The 27,701-nt window shown below is 37.4% G+C and overlaps 1 protein-coding gene across 1 annotated transcript in view; it reads left to right on the top strand.

The window, feature by feature from the left end:
- The window catches only part of ADAMTS12 (ADAM metallopeptidase with thrombospondin type 1 motif 12), a 232,515-nt gene that overhangs the window by 121,506 nt on the left and 83,308 nt on the right, over positions 1-27,701 (top strand). Inside the window, exons 4-7 of the mRNA XM_072416569.1 lie at positions 8,390-8,586; positions 9,732-9,815; positions 10,884-11,008; positions 25,446-25,595. Of these exons, the coding sequence (XP_072272670.1) occupies positions 8,390-8,586; positions 9,732-9,815; positions 10,884-11,008; positions 25,446-25,595 (556 nt within the window). The remainder of the gene's footprint in view (positions 1-8,389; positions 8,587-9,731; positions 9,816-10,883; positions 11,009-25,445; positions 25,596-27,701) is intronic.

Below are 27,701 nucleotides of genomic sequence, written 5' to 3'. Positions count from 1 at the left end.
AATAGTAATACATTATGCTTCATATGAGAACGTACAATTCACACCATGAATTAAATACGAGCCACTGATGACATTTTTTTCTTCTTATTAGTTCATTGTGTCCACGGCAACTGTTCAACGTGAAAATAAATTCCCCGGGGACAACCATTGTATAAACATTAGGCAGTCGGTAATCTGGTTAATTTGCATGTTCTTGTGTTCCATTGGCAGGCTGTGCTAATTATCTCCTGTTTTTTTAATGTAATAGGTTTTTTGTGCATATATAAAGGTAGTAAAAAGATGGTCAGTATTTTGAGACTATGTCTGACATATCTTTAATTCATTTGCTACATTTTTTCAAATTGAATAAGATTTGCCTTTCAAAAACAAAACAAGGTAGTGAAGAATATATTAAAATACTGATACAAATAACATGTACACCAATGGCTTTTGATGGGTAATTGACTTTATTTTGTGCCTGCAGTTAAAGGGGAAATGTACTTTCTGTACAACTCTGTACTTTGCTGGGCCACCATTAATAATGCTTACCCAAGAAAATGAATGGGGCTAAGGACTAAGCTAAGGACTAAACTTTTTTCTTTCAATAAATTTTTGTTTCTTTTAAAACAAAGTTGATTCAAACATTTCAAATACAAGTGTCATACAAAACAATTGGCTTTTGGATCAAGATATTTCAGTATAAGAGGCTCCAAACCATACATTTTTGACACAGTTATGTGCATAGATACCGTAAATAAAAATTCAGCCATTTTTGTATTCACCGGATGAATCTTTCCCTAACTGCTTAGGTGATACTTTTTCACTTATAGTAAACAACGGTGCTTACCTTTGTTGAGGGACTATCAAGGTCCCATATCAAGGCATTAAGCGTTCAACAGGACTCCACAATGAAGATTGATGTAATGACGTGGAATGTAAGTATTGGTCCCGCCATTTTTTTTTCCTTAACAGTTACAGTATATGTTCTTCTACAAAGCAAGAGAGATTTCTCTATTAGTCATTATTGGAACCCTCACTTCTTGTTCTGGGACAACTAAATTATTTTGCTTTTTCTCTCATATTTGTTTTATTGACAATGGCTTGTAGGAAATAAAGAATATTTTAATCACATACAGTATTGAAAACTTGTCAGGAGCTCTAAATATCTCCTACAAAAAAAAAAAAAAAATTGGCATAAAAAACGCTCCTTAAGTATGCAGACGTTGGCACTTTTGGGTTTTGCTCACCACTCACTAACTAAAGTAAAGATGTAGCAACATGTCACTACACTAGTGCTAAGCACCCTGCTACAGTTTTTATTGTTCCTTATGCTGCTGAGACCCATGTATGGCCTTTGTGCTGTGTGCTCCTCTAAGTCTCCTCCAAGTAGTGACTAAGAAATCCCATAAGCTCCAGCGACTCCAACATGCTCCAATGACCCAGTACACCTTTCATCCCTTGTGCACCTGTGAACCAGCAACCCAGCGCACATGCAATCTTTTTCACCTATGACCCTGCATTTTCTACATTGCTGTCTCTGCCGTTACTGGCTCCTGCATGCTCCTGATTATTCTTGCTTGTTGCCTGGCCCAACCTTCAGACTGTCATTGCCTCCCATCTTCATATCTTGTTTTATAGGTATGGTATTTGCATACTGCACACCTTATGGACCCCTTGTACTGTGAATTTCACTTTCATGGTCTAAAACAAGACAAAGAGCAAGTATGAAATATGAATTACTATCCCTATTTAATATACAGCGTTGCATAATATTTGGCGCTATATAAATCCTGTTTTTTATTATTAATAATAATATTATTAATAATAATAATAATAATCCCAGGGGAAAGGTATATATACCAAGTTCCTTCATTGCACATCTATTGCTTGCCTTGCTGCTCAGTGGTCTGAATTTAATTCTCATCATGAACACCATAACTTACAGATGCATATATTCTTTTTTAACAGCATGTTAGTTTACCCAGTGTGTCTGTACATAAGTATATATTAGTACTGTAACTCTTCTCATTTATTCCCAGCAGCAATAGGTTGAAGAAGAATTAGGTGTTGCTAGCAGTTATGTTCTGTATAATGCTTCCTTTCAAGGGCTCCTCCACTTTTATTTCAGGTTTAGTATTGAAAGAATCATGTTTTTTTGTTTTGTTTTTTACATATTCACAGATTTAGTCTCATATCCTCATCATTTCATTGCCATTATCCCAAATGTTATGGATATCCATGGTTAAGAAATTCCGTATTAAACCCTTGAAAAATACACTTAAATCTTCCTAAAAAGCAATATATCTATTGCAACTGATAGGAAAATCAGTACATACATACACCACACAGAATTTGTGCCTTCAAAGATCCGAGCAAATTGTATAGAATATTAGGTATAGAAATTGCCTTGTAGCCATTTAGTAGCATTTTGATACTTAAATGAATCCATAAATTGTTTTTTGATTGATGGTGTGTGACAGGTCCAGCAAAATCATTTAAATTGCCCCCGAGCTACTCCATACCAGCTCAATCTATTCACAACTGAACCAGGGAAATTGTATCCTCGTCATTTGGAAGGTTGTTGGATTACACTGTAATTTCATTGCATTTAACGTTTTTTACTTTGTTCTTGCAACCTACCAAAATAGGAAATAGCTCACCCTAATTTTAATGCAAGATCTGCCTTTTTATACTGTTTGGTCACCTTCCCCCTGTTTAAATCACTTGTAGATATTTTGTGCAAAATGTACATGTAAAGAGATACTTTAAGATTTAGGCAACTTGGTACAGGCAGCAGGGTGGTTAGCACTAGTGTTGGTGTTCGCATTCGGGTTGTCCCTTTATTCGACCCGAAAATGGCGGTTTGAATTGGGCAGACCCGACCCGAAAAACACGGAATTCAACTTTGTGAATTCATGTTTAAAATATGTTTAAAAAAAAAGGCGGACTCCAGATGAACTTTCAATGGAGTTTTTTCATTGAGAGTTCATCTGAGTTCAGTTCCCACAGTCACCGGGCTGTATTTATCAGCCCAGTGACCGTGTATACTTATGTATGTACTTATTAACCTCTAGTGCCCGTGGATCCCAAACAGGAGAATTGCCAGGGTTGCAAGAATTATTGCAGCCCTGAGAATCTACTGCAATCCCGGGGCACTAGAGGTTAATTAACCTCTAGTGCCCCGGGTTTGCAGTGGATTAGTGCCCCGGGTTCGCAGTGGAACTAGCAGATGATTGAGTTTCTCCATTGAGAGTTCATCTGCAGTTCAGTTCTCATGGTCACCAGGCTGATACTTACAGCCCGAGGACCGTGGGAACTTTGTGGTCAGAGAGATTCTCTATCCAATAGACTTTAATGGTGTTCGAATTCGGCGTTTGATCACCTGAAAAATATCGGGCTATTCAATCGAAAAGCTGCCAAATCGAACACTCAGCTGTTCGACCAACACTAGTTAGCACTCTGGCCCTTGCAGTGCTAGGTCCCAGGTTTGAATCCTGGCCAGAACACTATCTGCATGGAGTTTGTTCTCCCTGTGTTCGTGTGGGTTTTCTCTTGACCTTCTGGTTTCCTCCCACTTCACAAAAACATGCAGTTAGGTTGGTCTGGGACTTATGACAAATGAGTATGGTGGAGACATAAATTGTGAGCCCCTTTAAGGGACAGTGGGTGATATGGACTGTAAAATTTATATAAATCCCTAGAAGGAATGTGATATCGCAGAAGACAGCAGTATGTAGGCATATAATCTTCCTTTTTCTTTACAGGTATATTTTGGGCACACTATCTTCAAGGATTGTATAACCGGAAAAGGGACTAAGATGTAAAAGCAGACCTTCTAATTTACTGCAGATTACAGATACACTTTGATAACCAGTGGTAGGCCTCCACAATGTATGGAAATGTATAGTAGTGTGCTGTGTTAAAAAAAGGTTGTGTACTTTTTCACAAGTTCTACCTTTAATGCAACATGAGCACTGGAATATTTTAGCCATACTTCGACCATTTTAAACAGTTTGTACTCATGTACAAAGACTTTAATCAAACAAGCAATTTTAAACTCTGCATGTACAGCTGTAAAACTGATTTCCCCAAAGTTTCCATAAACTACAAGCCATTTAGTTTCGCACTTTCCTAATTTACCTTTTGATTGCTTTAGTTTGATTCCACCATCATTAGCATTTTGCTCAAAGTACGAATTTCTCTGGAAATGTAAAAACCATTGCCCATAGCATATTATTCTTCTAACCTTATGTACATGATCCGATTACTGCTTTGCTCTCCTTTGAAGTTTTTTTTAAATTAAACCATGGAAAAATGTGTTTTCATAGCTAAATTGGGAAAAGCAAACCACACATAATTATAATTGTGTCTGTTTAAAATGAGTAGTTGGCCTACATGATCTCCAGCGTGTATTTTAATTACTTTTACTGATTTCCACTAACATTTATTGTTTGATTGTAATTTCCAGATAAACTGACTTTTAAAGTGTATCCATGTTAACATGCTGTTAAATTGTATTTATTCTGTGTGTGTTTAGAACATTGCTTGCTGATGGGAATTAGGAAACTGAATATACCTGAAAAAAAATGTTAATGTTACATTTGCAAAGCACAAATCTTACATGAGCACAGAAGGCCTGATGTGTGAAAAAGTTAATATATAGAACTGTTACATATGACAATCTCAGAGCTGTAAAGTAGACTGAACCAATGTAGAGATCACTTTTACTTATATACCATTTTCTTTTTCAGTCTTTTTAGAAACCTTAGAAATTGTAGTGTGAAGCATATGGACTGATTTCTGCAAAATTTCCTTCAATTGCACAAGTTACCAATTTCACTTGTGGCAACACTACATTTTACTCCCGAGATACTAAAATGAAACTTGCTGCCAGGATAGTTGAAATGAGCTTCTATAACACTTTGCAGACCTTTAAATTTAATTTAGTGAACTTTCTCATTGTAGCACAGCTGGAAAGTTTTCTCAGTTGGCCAAACAATTTACTGCTTCATTTTATTATACTGAATGTGCATAATGGGACACTCATTGGTCCATGTGGCAACAGACAGCTATGTATTGACTTCTTCTTCCTTTGAGATAATAGACTCTATTGGGACAGCCTTTAAATATAAATTAGAATATCCCATCCAGTGCTGTCTTTGAGTTAAGCAGTGCAGCGAAGCAGGCCTCTAACAAGTATTATTAATAGGCAGATTGTAAGCTCTTTGGGGCAGGGTCCTCTACTCCTGTGTCACTGTCTCTATTCGTGTGTCATTTGCAACACCTCTTTAATGTACAGCGCTGCATAATATGTTGGCGCTTTATAAATCCAGTTTATTAATAATAATAATAATAATAATAACAATATAATAAAAATAATGCCTATCCTAAAACCAATGCAGCTGACAAGAGCCAGGCAGCAACAGTTGGCTATGCAAAGAGAACCAATTTGACAAGTACCCCTAATAAGCTACCTGGTTCTAAAAAGTTCATCCTTAGAGTCTATCCGCACTCTCCTAACACTGTGTGTTGCGTTAAAGCAGAACTGTAGGAATCAAAAAGTGTGACATCTTCACCTGGTCCTCTTCTGGGGTCAGTATTGCCATCCCTATTGGCCAGGTCAAACAGACATAAGTAAATGAATTCCCTGCAGCCAGGTATGGTGCGACCATACAATGAGCTGTGCATGCGGAGCCCAGTGTGCATTATGCAAAACAATGCAAAAATTCAGGTAAGTTTATTTTAGTGCAGAATGGACATTTTCTGTTCTCTTTGAAATAAACAACCTATAGAACAATATAGTGCTATTTTGAAGCATGCGTGTCATGCAGTAATTTGCAATGAATTAAGACCGCCTAATATAATTAGCAATAAAAAAGGTTCAGGAATGGACCAAAAATGAACATTCAACATAATTGCCAATGTACTGTTGAGTTGTAGTGCTATTAAAAATGAAAGGTAAAAGAACAGGATAATGTATATAATGTACATTAACGTTCATTGTAGTAACGTGTTACCGCAATGCACCTCAGTTTGGCCTATTAGTAATCCTCACTACTATACTTGTTTGTATAAATCTGTATTAGATTTTTAGTTCTCTCTGAACTTGCCATGTAGTATTTTATTATATAAAATCTTGTGTAAGAATTTTAACTTTAAACCATCACAATGCCTAGGAAAATATAATATATTGCATATATTTCCAAACTAGTGTTTTCCGGAACTAGTAGGATGTTTCATTTATAAGCTATATAGGAGTTCTGACACACAGCAGGTGACATAATAGGAACTTCTGCTGCTCATAGTTTTCAATGGAATTCACTGATTATTGAATTCTGTCCAACCTATCTGCTTTATGGGATGGGATTGGGTTCAGTATTACATGTAACCATTCATAAAGCAGTAATCTATGTGTTCTACATTCCAGTAGTCATTGGAATGAGGGATCATTTCAATAGAGGGGCACAATGATTAAAATAACACCAGAATATATTCAGGCGTTACTGGTCAATGTTACTGATATGTAAATCAATGTGGTCCTGGGGGATATGAATGAGTGTGTTAAAATTCCAGTCAAATAGGACAAACACAAATTAACAAAGCTCTTTATTCATTATTACAAAATTATTATTAATATTATTATTATTATTATTATTATTAATAATAATAATAATCAAAATAATTAATAAAAATACAAGAAGTGTATCTGAATTTGCCCAAGCATCAGGCTCTTGTAGTCCCTTTACAGTAGACTAAAGGAGGTATACGCGCTACTACTAGTCTGTTGCCTTTCCTTCTATTGGTGTGCTGCTATGTATGAAAATACAGGAGGCTAGTACAAACATAGGTTCAGGAACTCATGCTAATTTTTTTTTTTGCAGGAATCGTGTTTTTTATATTTGCATGGAAATCATTGCCTAAAAACACTAAAAATATGCAAGAAAATATCCATTTAGCTGCCATGGATTTAATATTGATTTTTTGAACCGTGATAAGGTCATATTCATGGACCGTGGAATTTCATATTTAGAACGTCAACCTGTTTCTCCCATCAAGCAAATCGCTCATCAGCTGTTTGTCATTGTAAAATGTCCATTTGATGTCACTGGGGAATATTACTAGAGCGTTTACCTGCTGATGGAAATTTTCACTCCTCCTCGATTAATCTGAGGAATAATAAAATCATGCTGGAGACATAAATCAGTGTGGTTGTATTATTCCTCAAGTTGAAAAATCAATTAACAGCTTTCTGTGGCATCACAAAATTTATGTGTATTAGGTTTTATTGAATATAAAATAAAATCCTAGTTAAGGTATTTACTGGGCTGGTTCATTATGTGAAGGGGTATTGATTATCTGCAGAATATAGGATGTGGTTTGTCATTCTGGGTTATACATAAAACCAATGTATTGAACAGCAAACAAGGACATATATGTGCTAACACAAACAAATATATAATTAAAATATGTGTATGACAAAATTAAAAGAAAGTCCATGCATTGTATTTTTCTTTTTAACAATCCAATGTGTTGGGAAATCCCTGTGGAAATGTAGCACCCAGTGATCTTCATGTGAAATAAATAAAGAAAACTCCATTGTATGCTTGAGGTTAAAAAAAACATAAAATATAGGCTCACCCTTTGAACCAGACCCCCTCTGCCTTTACAGCAAGGTCAGAAAAACAATGTTCCAATATTTGGCTGGAACTTTAGTTCAAATCCTTCTATAGGAAAGCGTATCATTCAAGATATCTAAAACTTAACATTGTGTAAACTTGTCACATTTAATAAAAATAATATATAAAATAAACTCGCACAATACATGAAGTGCTGAATATTCTGAAACAAATAAAAGTGTTGGTTACCATTGAGTATTATGTTCAGCAGAGTCCAGTGACATCAATACATTTGTGTGGAACTGTAACTCTCACCTGGGAGATCTGTGGTTTATTATGAACAGAAAATTGGAAAATCATATGGAAATCCATATAGGCACCCTCTTACCCTACAGTGCAGTATATAAATACATTTACCCCCACTAATTCTCAGAAAGGTTTACAATACCTAGAAATAAAGAACAAAATGATCCAAAATCACAAACAAAGCATAACTGCAGGCTCATTTCCAACCTCTCTTTCTGGCCAGCCAGGTTCCAGGGGCCCTGGTATTTTCTAAAGGAGGCACACACTGACTGCCCTCCTTTTACTATATCTGGCCAGCCAAGTTCCATATCTGGAAGGTTTGGTTTTGATATTAGGAGGGATCCCATGCAGATTTAAAAACAAATAAATACATGAAAACCTACAGCCCAAAGGCATTCCAGCTATGTTATTTGAATGATTTCTGTATTAACTTTTTACTTTATAATTTGATATTAAACTACTGCAATCTGAATACTAATTTATTTCAGATAGCTACGAGTATGTCCTGCAACAAGAGGGTCAGCGGGAGAGGTGGGAGAGAAAATACCTGAAGGGCCGAAGGATTTCCCCAAGATCCATCAGCAAAGAGAGATGGGTAGAAACTCTGGTTGTGGCCGACACCAAAATGATTGAATATCATGGCAGTGAGAATGTGGAATCCTATATCTTTACTGTGATGAATATGGTAAGTTTATGCATGAAATTAAATTTTACTAATATTGTAAAAGCTAGGATAACCAAGAATGTTCTTATCAATAAAGTAAACTCTTCCTAGGTTAAATAAAGAATCTGTCACCATCCAATGCCAATCCAACATTGTCACTCCAGAACACTCAAAGTCACCCTGGTCACTGCCCGAACCTTGGTTGACATCAGGGCTGGGTGAGTGGGTGCTGTTTGGTGTCTGTGGGGCGTCCAACCTTATAAACACCAAAAATCATGAAATATGATTGTAAATATAGTTTAGTTTCAGGACACGGAAGGAGCAAAATAGAAAAACTAAGTGTGTCTGACATATGGTTATGTAAGTGCATTAACTCAATGGGGTTGGTTTACTAAAGGATCTTAGACTCACTTACCAAGAGAAATATCATCTTGCAATAAATAATTCACTTAGCATAAAATTTACTTTGCACAGAATACCCAATCACTGTCAAGGGAATGTCAAAAGAGCGTCATCTAATTTACAAAATGAAAGCACAAGTGAAATATTCCTGGCAAAAGTGTATTTCATTTGCTAAGAGAAGACCCTTTACAAAAAATTAACTGCCAATTGCCATACCTTCTAAGTGTAATAGATAAGATACAGGATTAATTCTTTACATAGGTCAATACATCTGACCAACAATAAGGACATTTAGGGGAGAAGGCTGACCATACAAAAGACAGCTGGGAGCTATGACGATAAAAAAAATAATGCTGTTTCTAACAGATAAGAATAGAATCACAGTCAAATTTTAATTTAATTTACTTTCAAGACATTTAAAAGATTTCCTCTAGTATAATATTGGGGTATTTTGTAATGGGGAATCTCTTCAGTGGGGGCACAGCAATAAAACACTTTTCTTATTAAAGGGGGACAGGATTGGAACCTCTGTCAGGTAATAATATTGTCGGTGTCCTCATGGTGACAAGCTCACCTTATTACTTGTTAAAGAGAAAGAAAGTATGATGAGGTCTCCACAATGGAATCATGGACAGCAACGAAAAGTAACACAATTGCCATACTTTGCAACACACGAGTGTTGTGCTTTAGGATTGTTGTGTTTGGAATTTAGCTTTACCTTATAAGAACAACTATGTAAATGAATGTTGTATTATTTCTCATAGGTTGCAGGACTGTTCCATGATCCAAGCATTGGTAATGCAATTCATATTAAAGTGGTCCGTGTCATCTTATTGGAAGAAGAGGAGGTAATATGTCCACATTTGAACAATTTGGTAGTTGTTCATACATATTAAAGTGGTGGGGCATATGTTTGTAGGATACCATTAGGTGGGGGACTTCCCAACTGCAGTGAATTCAAAAGACTTACCTAAGTGTAAACCTGTTTTGCGGAAGGTCTTCTGGGTGCATAAAGAACATGTTTTACATATACTTACTAACAGGTTGAAGCCCCAGGTATATGGAATCTCCCCAATATACATTATTTTGTAGAAATTACTATTCAACTTTTGTGTGTGTATATATATATATATATATATATATAAATATAAATACATTACTTTACCAGCACAATAGATAAAATATATAAACTTTATTGACACACACAACAGTGCAAGCTAAAAATTACAACATAATACAGCAAATTAAAATTCCACCCAGAATGGTGTGGTATGAAACAATATGCACAATGAACAGTCTCACAATTTTAGATTCTTTTGATTTGACGCGTTTTGCGGATATTTACATCCGCTACATCAGGAAAAAGTTTAAAGATCTACAATATCAAAACTGACCATATTCAGACAGAAAAGCATATTGTTCAATTCACATTAACAATCGTATGTACATTTCATATTGGTGTTTAATTTTCACAATAAACGCAGTTCGCATATTACCTTAAATTCAAAACAAACAGTATGTCCTTGCATACAAACACCCCTAAATATCCGCGAAACGCGTCGAATCAAAAGAATCTAAAATTGTGAGACGGTTTATTAGGCATATTGCTTTCTACCACACCATTCTGGGTGGAGTGTTTTTATTTGCTGTATTATGTTGCAATTTTTAGCTTGCACTATTGTGTGTATCAATAAAGTTTATATATTTTATCTATTGTGCTGTTAAAATCCCAATTTTTTGTCCGTTTTTTGCTCTGTTTATATAGCTATAAAGTTAGCTGGGATGTGGCACATTTGATATATTGGTTAGATACTTGATCACAACATATTTGTTTGCATTTATATATATATGTGTGTGTGTGTGCCCTATGTCTACCTTATCTGCATATACAGTACATGTCATCATTTTTCTCCTAGGAAGGCTTGAAAATCGTTCACCATGCAGATCAAACCTTATCAAGTTTCTGCAAATGGCAAAAAAGTATAAATCCAAAGAGCGACTCACATCCAGCACATCATGATGTAGCTGTATTACTAACAAGGTATTTATTTTTTTACAATCTTTGTGTTTCATACACATTATGTTTATTCACATGTTTGTTGTGTTATAGGGCTGGTTCAGACTGGTGGCTGGTTGCAGTGAGGTTACTGCTTCCTCTGACCCCTGAACCACACATCTTATCTTCAGCCTACTATAGAAAGTTGACATTTTCAAATGTTAGATTTTAAGAACCACACAGCAGTATGGACAGCAAAGCAACTGGCAAGGAACCAGCCCACAAAAGATGCGCAAGAACCAATGTTCCCGCTGGAGGCCTGAACAAGCCCTAAATGGGTGCAACTGACAAGACACAGGCTTCAAGAAGAACTCCAAACTCACCCTATAGATAGTCGAATAATAAACAAACAATACAATATAGATAGCCAAACTTACTTAAATGTTGGCCGATGTGACCCAATAGATCCAATAAGATCCAGCTACCTTGCACAGTGTTGTCAGTCAAACCCTGGAAGCTTGCAAAAAATAGAAAAAAGAAGAGAAGGAAAAATAATATTCACGGCTACTAATCTTGAGGCAGGTCAATGACTCAAGGCAAATGCTTCACTGTAGCAGTAAAAAACTGAGCCCACTGACCTCGTGAAACGGTCTTGTGTCTTAGGACTAGGGATGAGCGAGAATGCCTCTGACATTCTTGCGAAAATTTCCTCGAACTTCCGATGGGTCAGCGAAATTTCGGTGAACCAATTTCACTGACCCATCGGAAGATCGAGGAAATTATTACAGGATGATTCCCACAGCTGCATTCATGAATGCAGCTGCGGTACTCCTCCTGTCAGTGTGCGATCCCCGGGCACTAGAGGTTAAATGAGGGCAAACCTTTAGTGCCCGGGGATCGCACACTGACAGGAGGATTCCTACAGCTGCATTCATTCATTCATAGAGAATCTCTATCCAAGAACACATACTACAGGGCTGCAAGAGTAATCGGGAACAGAGCTGTCAGCAGCTGAGTAGTGCTGCTCTTGCTACCAAGACCTCCTCAGATACCAACTGGCTGCTATTAGTGAACATTCTCCGTAACTTGATTCATTTTTGTTTGCAAGTGTTAATCAACTTTGTTCCATTTATCAAGGGGAGTAAAATGCCACAGATCTTTTATTTTAAATAGAAACCTGTTATTTGTTTTCATTGAAGGTTCATTTAGAGCAATCGCTGTAGTTATAAGGTTTAACAGAAATTGTTACCTTTGCTTTCTGAGCTATAAATTATTTCTTCAGTATATATTGATAGGACGGTGCATTCTGAATGCTGTGAAAGTCACTTAGAAGACAAGCAATCCAGAGAACATATTATCAAGATGTAATGACAGGTCCTTACCAAAAGATTAGAGCAAAAAAGTATTAATTTAATAAAAGGGCATATGATTGTCCATTGAACATAGAACAAAACTATAAATAAACAATACATAACAACAAAAGTCAAGCCACTTATACTGTGCTCCTGAAAAAGACACTCCATCTGTTAATTCTATACACATCAAAAAATGGAGGGCTGTATCTAAACCCGACATTTCTTTTACAAGTTTCAGTTCAAAAATATTAGACATAGGCAACTAAGCTGGCAAGGCATTGGGTTTTATTTACTAAAGAGCTGTTCACTTAACAAATTGAATTATCCTTCAGCAAGGAAAATATTTTTTAGCATTTTAGCTTAGTAAATTTCTTTGCACCTAATTGGCTAAGCAAAATATGTACTCATGTGAGGATAATTCACATTGGTAATTGTTGAGGCTTAAGTATGTTAGACACGACCGGCACAGCCAGGCAGAGGTTTCTGGCAAATGGAGTGCAGCTCAGGGGTGGCAGATATAGACTTTGCCTGCATTGGTGTCAGTGGTTGCAATTATAGGCTGACCCTTTTTTTGAGTCAGTCAAGGCATTAGTCACCTAAGCAAATACCTAGGGTCCTAACTATTACTATAGATTACACCTTTTACATATGCATCTGCTGTTTTCTGGATACTGACTAAGAATGACCCTGTTTCCTGTTAAGAAGTGAGGGGGCTGGAAGTTGGGGGAGAGCAGGCTATATGGGCACATGAGATGTGTAAGTAGATATATATGTATGTATTTATGCCTATGTATGTGAACATGTGAATGTAATATGTGTGTATCTGTTTGATACACCTGGCTTTACCTGCTGTAATATTTGAAATAGTATAGACTTTGTAGCTGGGGGTCCTTTGAGAATCACTTTAACAAGGTTTTGATTTTTATTATTTTTATTGATTTTATATTATATAGAACAGCTTTAACATGTTAGGTATAGGAGTAGAAGTAATCATAGTATTATATATGATAATGATTATTGATCTGTTTCTAAATTAAAACCCATAATCAAACAGGTTCAATTTACAATTACAAAGCTTTTTACAAAAATAGGGATTTTCATCTGAACTGTGAGTATGTAATAATGAGATCTCCTTGAACGCAGGAAAATAAAAATTGGTTCAGAAACTCAAAATAATTTGCTTTTTTTCAAATAATGATCTTCCTGCTGGTGTAAAATGAACTCTGAAAATGACAAAATCATCTGATTACTTTCACTCGTTTATTATATATTTCAAAACGAATAAAACTTTAGAAATATATCTACCTATTACCTACACCTTATATCCATCTACTAAATCTTCCATGAAGCCCTTTGAACCAAACTCTCCTCTGCACACACTTTAAAAACTACCCACGATATACATAGATTATTAGAAAAAGTAGATAAAGTGTTATTCCTTATTCTGTATCCCAAAAAGGCTTCCCTGGTAGATGTTCTATAACAGCAGCAAGCTGAGCAGAGAGCTGGGAATATGTTTTATTAAGATCAGCACTTAGAGTCAGACAACATTTTATTTATTATAGCACAGTGCAAATCTACTTCTCCTAATCCCCCACCGTGGAATTGGATTGCTTTTATTTAGGCAGCCTATAAAAGTAGGCTTACAAACCTTTCGGAAGTCGCTTGATCAAGGCAATATGTGCAAAGATTTTCTCCGCAGAGCAAAACACAAATTCTTCATTGTTTTTTTTTGATTGGTTTGACCTGCCAGAACTTTTGCCGTCTTGGACCATTGTACCCATCCAATAAAGATAAGTCCTACCCTTTAAGCAGTGCCTTAGTGTATTGTATCATTCTTTAACCCTTCCTGACACTTGTAGTCCCACAAAAGACTGGACAGGATACACTTTTACCAATGAAGCCAAAAAATCTGGAATGGGCTGGTCCAGGATTGAAAACATTTGCTACCAAATAGTAAATAATTTAAAGAAGTCCATTCCAGGCTTGCTAGATCACTCAGCTTCGCTGATGAAAGTGTATTCCCTCCAGCCATAGAGAGCTTTAATAAGTCATCCCCATTATGTATGGCTCTTTTATGTGGTCAGGAGTTAAAGTTAAAAGCTCCATATGTATTGCAAGTTGAAAGCTCCTGTTACAGCGGGCTTTATTTCTACAATATGAAAAGGGGCACTTAAATTCCCATTTACTTCACCGGTGCCATGGAAATGATGGCTCTTTGATTTCTGTTGCTTTTGCCCTTGTTTGTGTGTTCAGATTTTACCAGTTGTGTACCTTATGTCATCTTCCCTGTGGTTGCATATTAAAGTCACTACGGTGTTCTAATTTAAAAACATCTGAAGTTGCAGACGGATTGTTTAAAGTTTTAAGGCTTACAATAAATGTAATTAAACAATAAGGGATTTGCCTTGAAGGAGGCCAAATCCGAGAATCCTTTGAAGAACATCAGTAGCATTATGCAACTGATCAGAAGTACTTTTGTTGGATTGTGGGAAATCAGATACAAGGCCTAAGCATAATTAATTCCTTCTACAACATTAAATCTGTGATTAGGAAGTTTGGCTTTGAACTTTTCAAATTATTTTGTGCAACTTCATCCAAGTGTTATGAATTCCACTTGGACGTCCTATTCATTCTTTTAAAATTACCTATTGTCCTTGTGAAATGTAACAGAGCCTTTTAGATGATATATATATGTATGGACTTAACTAGATAAACCAGATATAATACATGTTATGAAAAGGGTTTGTATTTCTGTCCATCTAGTCTTGAGGGTTACACAGTTCTGCAACACATAATGGCCCAATTGTGCAGAGGTTTAGTAACATTAGCAGGTCATGCCCTTAGACAGTGACTGGACAACAAAAAAAGAAGCAGCAGCTAACTGATGAGCTCATCCCCCTATCACACTGCTCTGTTAGTATGTTTCTTGGTAACACATAGACACTAAAATAAACTCGTGCTGCTTTTTATTCTCTCAGTCAAACCTTTACTGCTTAGATCAGTATTTCTCAACTAGGGTTCTGCCAGAGATTGCTAGGAGTTACTTGAGTAAGAGGGTGCAACTTTTGCCTCTCAGTTCAGCATAAATGATCCTAATGATCTGTAAGGGTGACTTTGGCTAGCAATGTAAAAGACATTCTTCCCACTGATCACCACATTTATGTGCTGTGAGTTGTGGATAAAATAATTTTAGAAGGGGTTCCCTGGAGACCTAAAAGTTATTTTACAGGGTTCCCCATGATCAAAAGGCAGAGAAACCTTAGTTTAGAGCAGAGGTCCGCAAACTCGGGCCTTTAGGTCAGATACGGACTAGCCTGTAGTTTGTTCCGGCCTATCGCCCCCTGGCTGATCCAGCCTAATGCCGGCCAGCAATGCGCAGCTCCGGGATTAGGCCGTAACAAACTACCGGAGCCGGAGCCATTGGAGCTCTGGAGCCGCATGCGACTCTTGAGCCTCCTCGTCTTGCTGTGGCTTCCTTCCCTATTTACCGCGGCTGGCGTTAACACTTCCGCGGCCCTGGTAAATAGCGAACATTCCCTCTCCTCCGCAATGCATATGGAGTAGAGGGATTTCCCTTCAGGGGACGTTCCTAGTGTGGGGCGGAGCCATTAGTGCGGGACTCAGGTAGAGTCTGGCCTAATGTGCTCTTGCCAACCCCATAAATGGCCTAGTGGCTGAAAAAGTTTGCTGACCCCTGGTTTAGAGGATTGCAATATGCTCATACAAAATTAAAACAGTTGAATAATACAATCTACATTATGTGTTATTTATGTCCTGATAGTTTACAAATACTGCAGACATAAATATAGAGAGATACATTTTTGGAAGTAAAATCAATGCTGACTGTGTGAGAATAAATCCATTGTCATAATATGTTATCCCTTTCTACACTATTATAAAAATTAGAAAAATACATACCATATGATAAAGACACCACAAGTCAATTTAAACTGGAACCTCATATAAACAGTTAAACATATATTTACAAGTACTGAAAAAAGTATGTATTTGTCTATTGTAATATGTAGTCATAATCATAGAATCTCATATAACATATGATCTTTAATTACACACTGTTCATTTTTCTACAAAGCTACCAAAAACTAAAAAAAACTTAACAAGCCTAAAACCACAATAATTCAATTTTGATAAAAGGATGAAGGTCACAGAGTGCCGTGGGTTGACTGTATGATGGGTGCAGTAGGGTGGTGAGATTGTCAATGATAGTTTGTGCACAAACTTTCCAGCATTTAGAAATAATGTGACCCAAAAATGCATTTTTTTAGAAATGTATCTCCGAGTGATTCACTAATTTTTGTTATTCTGTTCATTATCACTTTTCCTGTAGAGCTCAATAAAGTCATCAGAGGAAGGTCACACCTTTGTTGCAAAGTTCTGATTTTCCCACCTTGCTAGTCTTATTTTTTGGCCCAGTGATAAAAAGAAATCACACTTCACTTCTCACATTATTGTAGCTATCAACATATTTTGATATATTTATTGGAGAAAAGTGTTCTACCTTTAGGAACTCTATCATAGTACTTCACTAAGCACTGGCAAGGGTGCAATACAGGTTTCCATTGTAGAAAAAGCAAAAGTATGAAAGCAACTGTAATCTCAGAATAATAGAGGGGAACCTATGAGCCATATAGGCTGTTCTTATAGTGAGTTACCCCCATGCAAGGGATATATTACTTACTTTAGTAAATTAGATGAAGCCCTGCTGACTTTAACCTTCCAATCACAAGGAATTTTTTTTTTTTAGATTTACTTGCACATCATTGGTTATTTGGCTTGAGAAAGGATTGAGCCCTGAAATACATTGCCAAATAATCTGCACCATGCTACCATGCTACCTACTCGTCGACAGTCCAACTCTGCATCAAAGATACATTAAAGTTAGACTTTTTCAATCTTTTTACCCTGCTCTTATATTGGTGGTCAGTATTACAAATGCTCCTTTACAACTGTGGTCAGAATGTAACCTTTACAGACAGCTAAAAATGTCATTGCCATCATGCTGCCTACTCTGATAATAGGATTTGGACTCCTAAAATTTCCGGTCACCATCAGATGGGAAGTCAGTCAGTCACTGCCTATGGAACCCCAGGGGGAACTCTGGGGTTACATGTAACCCTTGTTGAGAATTGGTGTATTAGAGCAAAGAAAGACAACCAGACATAGTGGTTTGGTTCATAAAGAGAGACTATTCCTACAAATAATGGACAGTTTGGAGCTTCCTAATGTCCAAACTGGGAACAGAGGTCTTTCTTTCCAAAAGATACGCACAGGAACAAAAACTATTTTTTTTTCTTCAGCCTCTATTAGCCCCCCCTCACCCAGTTCTACTTTGTGCACAAGCAATATACAGATCATTTCATCACTACTATTAAAACTCAAATACCACACTATTTTATGGCTGTAAAAAGTTATTTGTGCTCAGAGTTCAGCATACGGGTGATACCTCTAGTAGCAAAGTATAGTTCAAAATCCTGCAAACATGAGGAGCTCAGAATGGCTGTACATTTTATACAGTACATAAGCAGCATTAGGCACTTTTAGTATTATTAGCTACATTATAGTGCAGAATGCGAAATTCTCCGGCATTTTCATCAGCTGGATGGGAAATGGATTGGCTGTCCTTTTTACAACAAATGCTTACAGGACTTATAGTCAGCATTAGGAGTAAATGATTTGATTGATCCAGTAAGTAAATGTGATTACTTTTCATCTGAGAGGATGGGTTGTTTTCCCTGTGGAAGGCAACTTCCTTATTGGAATAATACATCTAGACTAAGAAAAGGCTATTTTGGTAAAAACATCTTGGGGCTCCCCAAAGAAGGTGTAGATGGCTGTTTAGGAGGCCTGAGACTTTCTTGCATTGGGTTGTACTGAGTAAACCCAAATTGTATCGCTTGTAAAATTCATGAGAACCTATGAGTGACCGTTCTACTCTTGCATGAGTGCTTGGTTGATTTGCCAAGTGCATTGCAAACCATCTCAGAAAACTATGCCTCACCAAGGTCCTCTGCACTACACTTGATGAAAATATATATCACTGGCAGGGCTCAGGCTTTATTAAGAGGACCCATGCCGTTCACAGACCAAGAACATATAACTAGTCACCAGTATGAATGGTACTCTTCCTGCAGCCCATCTATTTCTTTTACTGACTCACCACATCTTGCTTTGCACTGTGTGTGCCATCTTGGTAGTGGCATAGTCTTGCTTTACTTATTTTAGAACTGCCCCTGTGATGGCTGAAGATCTGTTGACTGGTGGTATAGTTTTCAAGAATGAATGAAGTAGAAGCAGGGAGATGTTTGTATTGCCAGTCCTCAGGTACATCTTTCATTCCAGCAAGGAGAACAGAGAAGCACAGTACTGGCATCACCAAACACTCCTATTCACACAATACTAACACTGTCAGGAGGACAGTGTCTATGATTTTACATTGTAGACATACAGCTATTAGGCTCAAGGCACATGTGTCTAGTTACAGGACGTTAACATTTTTTTACGATGAGATTTATAATAAGGAGCTGTGTACACCTGTGGTCTTATGCAAAAGGCTTGTGACAGGTTACATTCCAGCCCACATTCATATAAATAATTGCATCTTTTTTTTAGAAAATAGAAATGTTCTTTCAAGGACCACAGAAAGACTCTCATGTGTCTCTGAAAACAATACCAAACGGTTAGGATGCAACCTTAAGACTCATTTTATCATTAAAGAAAGTCTATATGCTAAACGGTGCGTAGTGTAATTAAGGCATGCAAGACTCAAGCCAATCATATCCTTTGCAGGTGGTAATATGTGTATGGTGACCCTGTCGCTATCTTGTTCTCTCTCCTTTTCCTCTCCCTTTCTCTCATGAGAAAGAATTTGGATCATCGGTAGATAGAAAGGTCAACAGCCTATTGCAAGGGATAGGCAGTTGCTGCAAAGACTAAATCATTTTTAGAAAACACTAGGGATATTGAGGGAGATATCAAATCAATTTTAAAATATGTATCAAATACTTTGTAAAACACATTCTTGCAGAAGACTATTCAGCAGTTTCACATCTCTAATGGAAAACAGCCCTTTTCACAGCTGGAGTTTGAATTGCCTTTGTGCCAAACATAAATCCTTCCACCAACCGGAAAGGGTGACTTCTTGTCTTTTTTTGACAAAAAAGTTTTATATTCTTATACATGGGGATCATATCACTTGTAATTTTTTTCCCCAATATAAATTGATCTAACTCTGTCAGTCTGTATAATCAAAATCTAACATTGAAAAAATCAACTCTTTGGTGTTTCTATTTCTCTAGGATCCTTTTTTATGCAATGAAACCTATATTTAAACTGTTGAGTAATGTTGGTTGAATTTGTGTCTGTTCGGCTGACCCCATGAATTGACCCCAGTGTTCATGTTGCTGAATTTGAATCCCTCAGATTCAAATTAAATTAAAAGAAAAAGGTGAAGGATCTTTACAGCCATGGGGAGGGACATTATATGTGGCATCAAGGGCAACATTGGAGAGATTCAAAGATTGGAGAACTAAGTAGTAGAAATACTTGAGTAAAATAAATTCTACTAGTAGAATAACTTTGTTGGTAGTATATTATAATAATTGAATTAATTCACTGCTGTTTAAATAACCTACTCAGCAGTAGAATGTTTCTGCTAGTCAAACCAATTCCTACCAATCTAAATCTACTTGAATTCTTTTTGCATGTCCTTGATATCAGATGGGCAAACCATGCTCCCTGGCCCTAAACCGAGAGTCGGTCAATGACAGGTATAGAGTACAGCTCAGCGAATCCAAATACCTGACAACAACAAAGCCAAGCAAATTCACCCGGCAGCTGATAACAGATGCCCAGGGCAGTTTGAGAGGGCCAGGGCATTTATCAGAGAAGCCCATCCTAGCACTAAATCTGATCACTGAACATTAGTTCACTTCAAACCCAATCACCAATGCTCAGCTGAAATCTGAACACCAAACCTACCGCTAAGTAGTTAAAACTCCAGACAGATAAAAAAGAAAAAGAATAATTCAATGCAAAAATTTTCTATGCAAACATACAACTGAGCTCAGAAAAAGAATGGGAGAAGCACAACATGAATGGGTGATTATCTCATTTGCAGTCTAGACACAGGCTAGAGGAGGAACAGAACCAATAAGTGGTGGTTGAATGCCACAAAGTAAAATCTGGTCTTGTGCCTTATCATTATAGAACACCTCTGTTCATTGCTTTGGATTACAATGTAACAAAGGCACTGTCTTTTTATATTCAATAGAAAGTTAGGTGCTTCCCATATTTCCAAGTACATGTCTATACTTGCTGCATTTTTAAGTGGATATAATATTGGAAAATAATCATCTATAACAGTCTTCCCAGAAGTCTAATTTTTGTCTAGACATGCAATTTATTCAATTCTGCCTCTGTTTCCAAATATATCTGACATTTTAACAGCAATGTCTATAAAAGACAGTGACATATTTATAAAGCAGTATATCTGACATTGATCAAATGTTTACTATAGGGGTATCCTCCAGGCACATGTGTTTTAAAGGACAGTGATTGATTCACCACAAGTAAATGTAAGCTTACCTTATTTGTCCCTCCTGCAAGCTTCCTCCTCTTCAAATGGCTTGCCCCTTCCTTCAGAAACTTTCCTGCCCTGCTAGTGGCAGATCTGTCATCATCTCATACCATTCAGGTCCAGCATTCATGCATTGCATGGGAAGACATTGAAGAGTCGCCTTATAGAGCATAAGACAGTGGAATAAACTGTTCTTGCCTAATCATTCATCATCCCCAAACAAATCGAGCAGGTACATATTTAAATAGAGAGTGGAAACCACTGCAAACAAAGTATTATTTTCCCCTAGGTTCAGCTTTAATGTTCTTGCTGTGTTTCTGCTTTTTGGATGTTCTAGGATCCCCCCAATAATTCAAAATTAGATTTGTAATTTAACCTATATACTCTTTGAGTGTTTTTTGTGTATTGAGTGGTTGTGGCCAGAATAATAGGCAGTCTAGTCTAGTCAAGTCTTTAGTCTTTAAAATTGTATTTTATATTATTGGTCTGTAACTGCTGGCAGAGGGTTGGTAGTGGTGGGGTGTCCCTTCTGTGACTCAGTTTGTTGTTTACTAACATGGACTTTTTTTGCTATTTTCAGGCAAGCTGTTTACAGTTTTGTTTTGTGTTTTTGCCACACATGCCTTTTCTTATATCATACACCACACTGGTTTTTAGCCAGTTGGTTGCATGCCCACTCTATGATGACCTTGTAATAGACACTGGGCACAACTAATAGGAACCGTCCAAATTACCAGGAACTGATATGACCACTGCACCCTCCTACATAACAGACCTGAACAAAGAATACTTCCAGCATGTTACATGACTGTTATAGGTACATTTTAGGCTTTATTTAAATGTATTTGGTTAAATAAAAGAAGCAAATTAGGAATAGTTGGGGTGGAGTGGGAAAGGAGATATTTTGTTTTCTCTCTGAAGATGAGCTTTAACAATCCTTACAAAACAAATCTTCAAAACTAACAGCTAAATGTTCTCTTCTATTTATAAAACTGCTTTTATCTTGGCCTTTGTATATAATGCTTGATACAAAAAAAAATCTTTATAGTGCCTCATTCCAAGTGTCAAGGCTGCCTGTCTTGCTCTTTACACACCCTAAATATTTGAGTTTTGCTGAGATCTAAGTTTATTTAACACGGCGGAGTTGTTTTTCTTCCACTCCATTTTTAGCGTAGAATTACAACATTATATTGAATTTCTTGGCAAGTGTTCTCAGCTGTCGAACAACACTTGTTCCATGAATTGTTGGCTCCGATCTTCCTTTAGGGCACATTAAACAAAGGTGAAAAGCTGCTGTCTAATGATAAAACCTCAGCTAACCTCACTTTTATTTTCCCAGCTGACAAGCAGTATGTTGGGATAGAGTGTTCTCTTTAATCACCCAATAAATCTATTTGTACCTTTGTAAACAGCAGTCAAGTCTATTGATCATGGGGCATAGCTAATTAGGAATATTGTATTCCACAATTCTTTTTCATTAGCTGAAACCGTAAGTGGTTAATTTTCATCAATTCTATTTAGGAGAGTAAAAAAATCTGTTTGTTTCCAAATTGTAAAAAACAACCTGCATTGTGGTTTATAACCTAAGTATCCTAGGGTAATCAGTTAATAGAGGTCATGTGCAGTTAAATGATAACCTTGTAATATTATCTCTTGTAAGCTTTGTTGGGAATGGGAACGTTCAGCTTTTAACTGGATTCTTTTAGCTAAACACTACATTGCCAAATATTTATGTAAAATTGGACATCACACCTACTTATATTGCAAAAAGCGTATAAAGAATGGTGCTGCTTGAATAATTAACCAAACTGCCCTATAACCAAACAGAGACATACCTTGCCTGGTTGATAACGTACACAAGTATGGCCATTTTAAGGCATAACTAAATTTACAATCTTAAAAATGCATAAATATGTAGGCTATCATTGCAGAAAGGGACAAGCAATGTCCCTTCTGCAATAATTGTTCTTACCTGCCTGATCGCTACCCAGCCATCAAATCTTGCTGAGCTGCACATGTGCAGCCCAGCTTTATTTGTGTGCATACCCAAAAATACTGTCTTCCCCTCTGCTCACAGAGAATGAATAAATCATGCACACATGTGTGAGAGTTACATCATCCTGGCCAATCAAGTAGGCTGTAAATCATATTCAAGAAAAGAAAAAGGAACAAGATGGGGGCACCTTGCAAATAAACAGGGACAGGTGAGTATATTGGGTTTAGTTCAGCTTAACTGTACACAATAGACATCCCCTGCCAGTTATGTACATGCTCCCAGATGTTGCCTACTGTGTACAGGCTCCCAAACGCTCATACATAAATGTAAAAATAACAAGCTGTAAAGCTACGTACACACGTCGAATGGTTCTCGCCCAATAATCGGCTCAGGACTGATATCGTCCATCGTCCGAACGTCCTTCCCGGCGGATCCACGGACGATGAACGATCATATTGTAAAGGAAGGGGGAGAGCACCCAGCATGGTGCTGCTCCATCGTTCTCCCCCTCCTCTCTCCATAGAGCAGAATGGCGCTGTATGTACAGCACTCGTTCATGCATCGTGCAGTCTTTTCTCGTTTTATCGTGAAAGATCCTTTCCAACAACAATAATTGCAGGTGTGTATGTGGCTTAAGACCATTGTCAAGGTAAATTAATGCTGTGCTTTTCCATTGGCTAGTAGTTGCTGAAGGGGCAGGGCAAGAACTGAATTTCAGATGTTCAGGTAGATTTAGAGTCCCAAATCTTACAGCAACACTAGTGGAGACTCCAAATTATTGGGTTTGGAAGTTTCCATTTAAGGGTATTATTAGTGGTACAGCATACAAAGACATTTAAGCTAATTGTTTCTTTTCTATTCCAGCAGGACTATGCTTCAAAAAGACATAGTTTGAAGGGCTTGGTATATGAGTATAACCAGAGTGCCATGCACACTGCCCTGCCATTAGCACTACACCTTTTGGATATACAATGATGCCTCGGCTAATGAGTGACCCTGCTAATTAATTTTCCGGCTAACAAAGATTTTTTCAGCTGAGTTCTGGCCTCGGCTAACGAAGATAGACTCAGCTAACAAATGCATTTGTGGATGTGCGATAGCAAACTGCAGCTGTCGTGAGCTGTATTGAAATGTGATTTAGTTTTGTTTCAGCTAACCAAGATTTTGGCTAACGAGTGTGTTTCTGGAACGAATTATCTTCGTTAGCGGAGGTATCCCTGTATTGGGATGCCTTTTGCAAGCCACATCCTCTTGTCCAATATGAACCTGAACACATTCCAACATCTTAAGAAAAGCCTTTCCAGAGGGGTTAAGGTACATATAGCTGCAAAATGGCTACCAGCTCCACAATAATTCCCAGTGTATTGGTATGAGATGCCCCACATGTTCTGTAGGTGCAATGGTTAGGTGTTCTCAAAACATTACCTCTTTTTTGTACATAGCTTGGTTTACATAATCTTTTCAGTTTGTCGTAGATCTACTCATCTACTCATCCAGTTTCCAACTCATTGTAACAATAAAGGTCCCATGACTCAATCTGCTTTGATTAATGAAAATCTGTTGTTACTTATCATGCAAACCAGTGTATCATGACTCTGATAAATGAAAGCTTTTCCACCATGGTTTTGTGTTCATGCTGATATTTTGCACACATTATAGTATGCAAGATGAATAGCTTTAAACTTTAATGAGCAGCGCAGCTACTCATCAAGATCTGTCAGACCACAGTGTGTCAGTGGAGGTTCTGTGTGCTGTCAGAATTAATGACCATGGTGCTCAGGAAATCAAATGTATTACGTGACCTCATCCTTATTTTTAAAATATAATAAACAAGTTTCCTTATGCAAAGCATATGTTTCAGTAGGAGGTAAATTTTGTTATGTATTTATGATGAATGGAGATTGCCTTGGTTAATAAAAGATGGCATCATTATTAGCTCTACAAGGTATTGTCACAATTCCTTGCTGGGTTATGGACAGCTTAGGGCACAATGTAATGTTATCCTTACAAATAGGAAAACCTGGAAGGACAATGTTCTCTTTTTTTTCGTTTTTTTAAACTGATGTTTAATGATTTATAAAAAAACAGCACCTACACATTAAATTCTCAAAGAATTGATAAATGCCCAACAACCTCACTGCCATTGTGAATTAGTCTTAACTGTCAAAAGTCATACTGAGTTAAAAAGCTTTCAAAAAATGTACGAGATGGGTATGATTGATTATTATGAAAACAAAATAAGTAGAATAAGAGGGAAGGGCAAATATAGGTTCATGGGTCCAATTGTATTTCTTTACTGTAGTGTAATGTGCAAGGAGCTTTAAGGACCTGGCAGTGCTGTCTGGCCAGGGTATCTGGATCACCTAACGTTTGTCAAATAAAACAGATCACATACTATTATGTGTCTAGCTATGTACTGAAGATTCAAATACAAGGAAACACATTGCTTGAGCCTTCAGGATGACTAAAAATAAATTGGTAAACCTTTTTCCTGGAATGTATAATCCTAATATTAATTTTCTTTTTCCTTAGGAAAGATATCTGTGCAGGAAGAAACAGTCCATGTGAAACACTGGGCCTGTCTCACCTCTCTGGTATGTGCCAGCCATATAGAAGCTGCAATATCAATGAGGACTCTGGTCTGCCTATGGCTTTCACCATTGCACATGAAATTGGACACAGGTAGGGCTAAATATAAGAAAGGACTATATTTACTATCATGAGACTCATTGGGTCAATGGATAGGGTCATGTTATGGAAACTTAACATGAGGGGTGCAGGGGATTTTAAAAAGATTTTGAAGACTTTTTATAGTTCACTGTATTATAATTCTCGCTTCCTATTACAGTAACAGGAAAGTTTGCCAGAGAGAGCTTATATTTTCTAAAGTTTCTAACCCTGCTCCATGTCTTGTTATCACTGTCTGCATCCATATTAAAAAATTTTCCATTTCCTTTTACAATAACCACAGCAAGAGAAAGGTACAGTCTAATGCCCCCACCACAGTGGGGCCAAGTTTAGTGGAATTCACTTGTTACTTTCAATAGGCAATTGTGGAGTTTTCTTTCCACCCACAGTCTAAAACTAAACTGATTGGTTAATCAGTGTAGTTTTAGACTGTGGGTGCAAAGAAAACTTCACAAACGCCTATTGAAAGTAAAACCATTCAGCTGAAGGTCAGCAATCACCCAACTGGCTGATTGGCTGCTTCTCCTTCCTTTCTGTAACTAATATTCATGAAATTGAACAGAAAACAAATTATTTAAATCACCTAGTAAAAATAGGGTTTGTGACTTCTGATTGGCTGGCTCTAACTACAAACTATTTATAAATGTGCTAATGGTATTTCCATGGGCTTAAAAATATAACCCATATTGCAGAATATTAATAACACTAATCTAATAAAATGCTCATAAATTAGTGTTGGATGTTCAAATTTACTTTAAAGTTATGTAAATAATTTAATTCTGAAAAGCGTACCTAATCAGAAATATATTTCTTTCCTCCATATATTTGCTTTTTTTAGTTATATCCTTCTTGTCACCATGTCAAAGAAGCTAATGTCATGGTTGTATATTTTAGTATATAGTTTTAAAAATAAGTGCACTTTCCATATACTTTTTTTCTACCCCCCACACTCCCTCCCCAACATCCTGCAGCACTGCTGTCTGCTTTTTACTCCCCAAAAAGCTCCACTGGCCCTTGGCACAAATCTTTCAAGCGCACCGCATTGGTTATTACTGTCCATGGCAGACATTGGGCCTGATTTATTAAAGACTGGAGAAGATGGACTATCATGTGAGAACCTGGGTGATCCAGAAAAATCTGGGAACAACAATACAATAACATCTCTAAACCCATGGTAGATGTAGTTGCTTCTGGATGTGGCTGGAAGTCCAAATCTTACCAGTGATGCTGCCACAAAGGGAGTAGTTGGATGCTCTTCTCCACATGTGTTCCATGATGGTGACTTGGCTTCTCAGAATTCCCCTATTTCCTCTTATTGGAATATGGGAAGTATGGAGTACTACAGACTCAAAAACTAATAAATCAGTATTATTTATCTGTTCCTTGAGCCCTGAGAAGGGCCAAGAGGCAAAGTCTAAGCGGCAACCAAGTCTTCTCCAGAGCCTTTAGTGGTGAGGATGATGCGCTGCTAGATACCGCCAGTTTGCGGTCCTTGGGCACACCAGGGTGGGCAGGATGATACACGGTACCAAATGACTAAGCAGAAGACTTGTCAAGGAAGGCCAGGGTCAAGGCAGGCAGGCAGCAAGCAAGAGAGGTCAGATCACAAGTCAGAGGTCAAATACCTGGAATCCATCAGAGATAGACACCGATGACACAGGGAACACAGGAGACACTGGAAGCAACAGGAGGCATAGGAGACACAGAAATATCCACAGACAGTGAGGAACACTGGAACAGCACAAGAGAATTGGCTAAAAACAACAGACTGGGCAACAAAGGGTTAACACAGAACCTGGACAGAGGAAACACTGAATTAGGCAACAGGTCTACAAGAAATGCTCAGCAGAGCTAGGGGCTTGGCGCTAGTGGAGACATTGCATGAACGCTGGGTGCTGTGTAAGAGCTAGCTAAATAGCCAGGGATGATTAGGAGACTATTTTCTGATTGGCTGGTGGGCTGGGCGAAACTGATAATGCTTGAAAGAGCAGGCACGCCCAGGATTAGAACTGCCCGCATGCGCAGTAGAGAGGCGCCTGTTCTTTATTGAGGAGGAGGTAAGTGTGACAATTTCTACAGTCTGTGGGAGGGACCAGACCT

Source organism: Pyxicephalus adspersus, chromosome 6 (genome assembly GCF_032062135.1).
Source record: "Pyxicephalus adspersus chromosome 6, UCB_Pads_2.0, whole genome shotgun sequence".
Classification (NCBI taxonomy): domain Eukaryota; kingdom Metazoa; phylum Chordata; class Amphibia; order Anura; family Pyxicephalidae; genus Pyxicephalus; species Pyxicephalus adspersus.
This window is presented reverse-complemented; position numbering and strand designations above follow the sequence as displayed.